Genomic DNA, 6,511 nt, shown 5'->3' on the forward strand with positions numbered 1-6,511 from the left:
TCTGGTTAAAATATTGATTTAGCTGTTTTTAGAAATCTGCTCAAAAATAGCCGTTTAACAACATTAATAGAAATCCTGATCAAATTATTTAATAAATATATATTTTATTATATCATTGAAAACAAACTCCCTTTTTTGCTTAAAAATACAGGTAAAGCATTATAGGTAAACCGAATGTTAAAGACTCCATTTGGCGCCAATTTTTATTATTTTTTGATAGCCCTTTAGAGAATATTTTTACTTACAATATGATATATAATTAGTTTTTGAGATATAAGCATTTTAAAAATTTTACAGATTTGAGCCCCTATATCTCAAGAACCAGGTGTTATAGCGAGCTAAAATAAACGGCTTTCTCATTTATTTACCCTTCTAAATAATTCCAGAAAAAAAATGAAATAAAGGCGTGGATAAAATTTATTTTTAACTATTATATATAATTATTTTTACTTTTTGCAAAGTCCTGTCTGATACATTTTTTATATTTTATATTTATTTTATAAACAGACAAAGTTAGATCATGTTTTTTTTAAAATAATATTTTATTTTTTGTTTATTTACATAAAAATATAAAAAATTCTTTGAATCTCCTACAAAAATAAGAATCAAATCATATATTTACATAATTCTTGTTTTCGAATCGAATAATTATATTATTCGTATTAGTACGAATTAAATAATTCCTTATTCGTATCGGTTCGAATAATGAAAACATTATTGGATTTGATTCATCGAATATTCGATGCCAAAAATTAAATTCTTCAGAAATATATTCAAAAATGATATTAAAAATTAATAAGTGATTTATAGATGTTGAAAAAAAAAGTAAAAACTTTTCAAGGAACTTTTAAATACTTAAGAATCATGTCAAATACTTATGGGTTTGAAATCTGAATAATTTGAAATATTAACAAATAATTTGAAATATTTATTTACGAATAATTTATAATATTTATAAATTATTTCAAATAATAAGAATAATTCGATCGAATAATAAATAGATAAAAAAAAAATATTCCACAGATAATATATTTTCTTTATTCGATTCGAATAAAATAATTTTTTTATTCATAAAATACGAATCTTATGAAATAAAATCGTAGAGTGAATAATTCGTTTTAGGTATAATTTTATTTTTTGTTAAATTTTACTCAATTTTCTACAAAAGAAAATGATGAAATTAAAGTTCGAATCAAATATACTAATACAGAATTTTATTTAAAAAAAATAGTTTCTCGTTTTAGAATCATAAAGACCCCAATATTGTCGTAATTTTTAATAGGATCAAAACTATCCGGGATCATCGCGGGTTTTTAAGGGATCCCTTTATACAATGAATTATTTTAATAAAAATATAATCAATTATCTTCATTTGAACATTATGATATTTTTTTTGATTTTATACAATTTGTGAAACCTTAGATAAAAGCTGTTAAAAAGCTTATAATCTTATATTAAATAGATTTTTACCACATATCTTCAAATTATTATATAAATTACACATTATTTATTTATTTTGTAAACATAAAATAACTTTTTAACATAATACAATAAATAAGATACAATATAGATAATAAATAAAATATTTTATATTATATCTCTAACATCCCAGTTATTAAGGCACATACAATATTTAACGGTTGTCCCCGACATCCTATTTCGTTTCTTCGTTAAAAAATCAACGGCCTTGCTAAAGACTCTTTCACTAGGAACGCTTGTTGTTTGTTGTGCGAAGAAATCTTTAGCTATGAGCGACAACGTTGGGTAAAAATCACTATTTTTGGCCCACCAATCAAGTATATTGGTTGAAGCTGGTGCAACCGGTTCTTTGATGTAATCTATAAATTCATCTCTACTGAGATCTAGATATTCATAAGCCTCCCTAAAAATTATAAATTAATATATCAAACATTTATAATTACTTTCTCATTTCGTTATGCATGCAAACCGAATAGGGGTGTGTTTCCATATCATCTTTTGAGAAGTCATAAACATTCGCTTTTTGCGATGGCCAACCATAGCTTTTATATAATGATTTAAATTTTTCATTATAATCCTCCTTTGCTATAAATTTAGGCATATATTTTAATTTAGTTTTAGGATCTAATAGTGTAGATACAAAATTGCTAAATGAACTCATCAAATTTTTATATGTTGCACATTTTATCAACATTTTACTAGCCGCATTTTTAAGATCGCTATCGGGATGATTTTTCGAAGTTTCGTCTAAAATCTGCTCTATCTTTGTCATAAATAAAACTGAGGTTCCAATAGTAGAAGTATCTGACGATATTTCAAGTGTTATTTTATAAAAAGGTTTTAAAAAATTTTCAATTTCGTTTAAAGATCTCGCCTCACTATCATTTATATCGAAAGGCGCCATATATTTTTTCCCAAGGTCTTTAATTGCATCTAAATTCTATATAAATTAAATATATTATTATGCAATGTTATATCTCTAAAATTTCAAAATTGTAAAACTATTATCTTTGAATATTATTGAATAAAATAATTATATTATGGTTTAAAAGGTAGGGAAGACTGGGATTTGTAAAAAAATGGTTCGACTAGACCTAGTTCCCTTTATATATAGTCAAAATTTTGTAAAATTAATTACCATTGACCATATATCTTTTAGTAGAATGTAAAAGACATTATAAAAAAATTATATTATAATTTACTTTGTTCACTGTTGATAGCATTATATATTTTGAATTCCATCTGGTTATCACATCCAACGGAATCCTCGTTCCACCAGATAGCTGCATGTATTTTTGTAAAAGTTTGGGGGAAGAATGTAGTTTCTTTACAACGTCAGTTATTTTAATTAGCTTTTTGTCTAGGTATGAAAATCCCTCTTTTACTATCAAATTTATAACATGTGCTAAACATCGGTGGCTGTATACGCCTGTTTTATATTTTTCCTGATAAATTGTATTCATTTTTTCAACAGCTTTTATTACGTTTAGTGCATTATCATGCGTAATTGAGATAATTTTGTCCTGAATCTCAAAATCATCAAGAGATTCTAATAAACATTGTGATATATCCTCACCACTATGAGGATATGGTAACTCAATTAAATCTAAAAGGAAACTTTCCATTTTCCATTTTTTATTAATATAATGGCATGTTATTGCGCAAAACGATGACGAATTAATTGAGGTCCACATATCAGTGGTGATGGCTATCTTGCTATCAATATTTTTTAACTTAGTGATAAGATTTAATTTGGAACTTTTATATAGCTTTTCAATATATTTACAGGCCGTTTGACGAGTCCAAATTTTTTCATTTTTAAATATATAAGAAAATATTCCTCTGAAAAAATCACTATTCAGTGAATGGAAAGATATATTATTCTTTATTATATACCTGAGAATTGATTTGTTTAGATGTATGATCACCTCGGGTAAAAGTTTCTTTATGCCCACTAGATTTTTTGGCATTTCTGTCTTCTCAATCCGTATCATATCAGTATGATGTCTTTTTACATGATTTTTTAAATTCGCTGTTAAAATAAATGAATTTTTACTTTTCTTTATAAAATTAAAACATAATAGTTTTTAACCCTCAGTCGCACAAGTGGGAAAAAAATTAGGGGAGACCGAACAACGATAATTACTTTTTAACCCTTGAGCACAAAGATTTTAAATTTGGTGTGAAGATGCATTTTTATATCTAATTTCCTACCTATGTTCATCTGTTAAAAAACTTACCTGGTTTTATATATTTTGTCAAAAAACTATTTTTACCCAAAAAATATAAAACACATGGATGAGAAATCATGTGGGGCAAAATTGAAGATTATGATATTCCAGGAGTCTTAAAAAATGTATACCGAGGACAGTGACACCAAATAATATATTAAATGGATTCTCAGCTTGTGGCATATATCCTTTAAACCCAAATATATTTACAAATCAAGATTATATCTGCTATACTAATATTTCAAATGCTAGTTTAAATATTGAAATTGAAAATAATGAGGAAAATCATACAGTGAATAATATAGAACTTATGACTCAAATAATGACAGTAATTTATCTGTATTAATGATCGAAAATGTCATAAATGATATTGATGAACCCAATAATACCTATTCCGAAATTGTTCAACATTTCATCCGATAAAATGTCTAAAAAAAGAACTCAGAAATACTAACATCTACTCCTTTATTAAATAAAATTATTAATTCAGAAAAGAAAAAAGAAATCAATAAAGAATTGTTTATGTGTTATTTGCAATAAAAACTATAAAAATAGTCGCGAGGGCGATGAATGGTTAAAATGTACAATGTGCCTTGAATGTACACATTCTAAATGTGCTAATTATGATAAATACTTTACATGTAATATTATAGATATAGAGTTACACTTTTTTTTATCTTATAGATGAAGGATAGGATGGCTACAGGTAAATATGCACAATACCTATCGTTTTACCCCGGTCTCCCCTATCTAGCTCACATTGCCTAAAATTTTATATATAATATGAAAAAAATTCCAAAATTTAGGGGCTATTTATATTTTTCAGGGGACTAGAACCCATACTTATGCTACTGTTAAAGTGACTGAGGTCTACAATGTTCCACCACTTATGCAACAAAGGGTTTAATTTATGTATTAAGATACAAATATTTTGGGGAAAAAATGACGAAAATTTTTGTAAATTTATAGAGTACTATAAAATTTAAAATATTACTTGATGCGGTGTGTATACTGAATATTTTAAAATATTGTGCATCTTCTTTTTGTTTTTTTTGGTGATAATTCAAAAATCGTTTTTATATTAATGCAACTATTATTTTGAGATGTGAGGTAGTATTAGTAGATATATCTGACATTTGGCTTATATTTAACTCTTCTTCAGCCATAAAATCCTGGCTTAAGTCCGTCTACATGTATTTTAAATATACAAATAAACGGGAAAAATATATAATTTTACCTCCGAATCACGGTCTATCTCTATATCATCAGGCACGTCTTCATCACTTTGGTTATTTTCAGAATTTATCGTGTTAAATAAAAAATTCATATAAGAAGAATCCATATTTAAAAAATTTAAATTATTTAATAAAATTATATTTGTATATTTAAATAAAATAAAAATTATATTTAGAAGAAAATAAATAACCAATCCCTCCTTCCTCCGTCTCTCTCTCCCATTATTGTTATTATTCTTATTCTTAAGCTTATTTTTTTTGAAATATTATATTTCTTATTGTTATTTATTAGTTTTTTTAAAAAAAACACAAATCAATCTTAAAATTTACCCGCCAAAAAAATGAAATAGGTTTACCGTCTCATCCAAAAATTTTTTACAGACTTATCCTAGCCCACAATAGGAGTATCCAGGATTTTTCAAAGTTCAAAGTTAGCGGTGGGTTGTAGGGTAATAATTATTATATAGCAGCTTAAGTCAATTTTTAGCAGGCTAAAAAAAATCGGCTAAACCTAGTTTTTAGCCTAAAGCTATCACTTTGACCTTGGGATAATCCTTTGCTAACTGCTAGTGCCGGCTAGTTTCAGAAAAATGGGATCCCTAAAAACAGTTTCTGACGGAACTCACTACCTACCAGATGTCAATTAAATAACAACTTTTTTGTATATCTTTTTTATTAATTATTTATCAAACTGCAAAAAATTTTCATTGGGTTGTGTCCTAAATTATCAAAAATTAAATTCACAAACTTTCGAAACTTTATTGAAAATATATAAATAAGATAAGTCTATATTTTTAAACATAAAAATAAAAACATTTACAAAACATACTTGACAATTTTCTAAATTTTAATACTTAAACATACAATTTTAAAATTTTTCGAATTTTTTTTAAAAATTTTGGATTATAGCCTTTAAAACGAGTTTTATTTTGTAGTCACAAACTTTAAATAACAATATCCCATTAATTCACATATGTGAACCATCTTTAAAAACCAGCGAACACTGCTACAACTTATTAACCAAATATTTTTTTTAGTGAATGTATGGAAAAAATTAATAAATTTTTTTTAAAATTTCCCCTTTTCTTAACATTTAAAAAAAAATGATTAAATGGTGTCTTTTTTGTCCAAGAGTTAGTGTTGTTAAACAACTCAGCCGAGTCGACTTAACTACGACTCAAGTCGAGTTTTTAGTCAAAAAATCGACTCAAAACTCAAGTCGAGTTTTGAGTTGATAAGTCGACTTGTTTTTATGACTCGAGTTATGAACTTGAGTCGTGAACTCAAGTCGCGACTCGAGTTATGAACTTGAGTCGTGAACTCAAGTCGCGACTCGAGTTATGAACTTGAGTCGTGAACTCAAGTCGCGACTCGAGTTATGAACTTGAGTTGTGAACTCAAGTCGCGACTCGAGTTATGAACTTGAGTCGTGAACTCAAGTCGCGACTCGAGTTATGAACTTGAGTCGCGAACTTATGAACTTGAGTTATGAACTTGAGTCGCGACTCGAGTTATGAACTTAAGTTATGAACTTGATTCGTGAACTCAAGTCGCGACTCGAGTTAT

The 6,511-nt window shown here is 26.7% G+C and overlaps 1 protein-coding gene across 1 annotated transcript; it reads right to left on the bottom strand.

The window, feature by feature from the left end:
- Positions 1-1,587: 1,587 nt before the first annotated feature.
- Positions 1,588-5,052, bottom strand: LOC135922825 (uncharacterized). Its single transcript, XM_065457312.1, has 5 exons — positions 4,948-5,052; positions 2,682-3,212; positions 2,179-2,419; positions 1,949-2,021; positions 1,588-1,882 (listed from the first exon to the last, which is right to left on the bottom strand). The coding sequence occupies exons 1-5, from the start codon at positions 5,050-5,052 to the stop codon at positions 1,588-1,590; spliced, it is 1,245 nt and encodes a 414-aa protein (XP_065313384.1).
- Between the last annotated feature and the right edge of the window lie 1,459 nt (positions 5,053-6,511).

The sequence above is a fragment of the Gordionus sp. m RMFG-2023 genome, chromosome 1 (assembly GCF_954871325.1).
Source record: "Gordionus sp. m RMFG-2023 chromosome 1, tfGorSpeb1-WG-v2, whole genome shotgun sequence".
Lineage (NCBI taxonomy): Eukaryota > Metazoa > Nematomorpha > Gordioida > Chordodea > Parachordodidae > Gordionus > Gordionus sp. m RMFG-2023.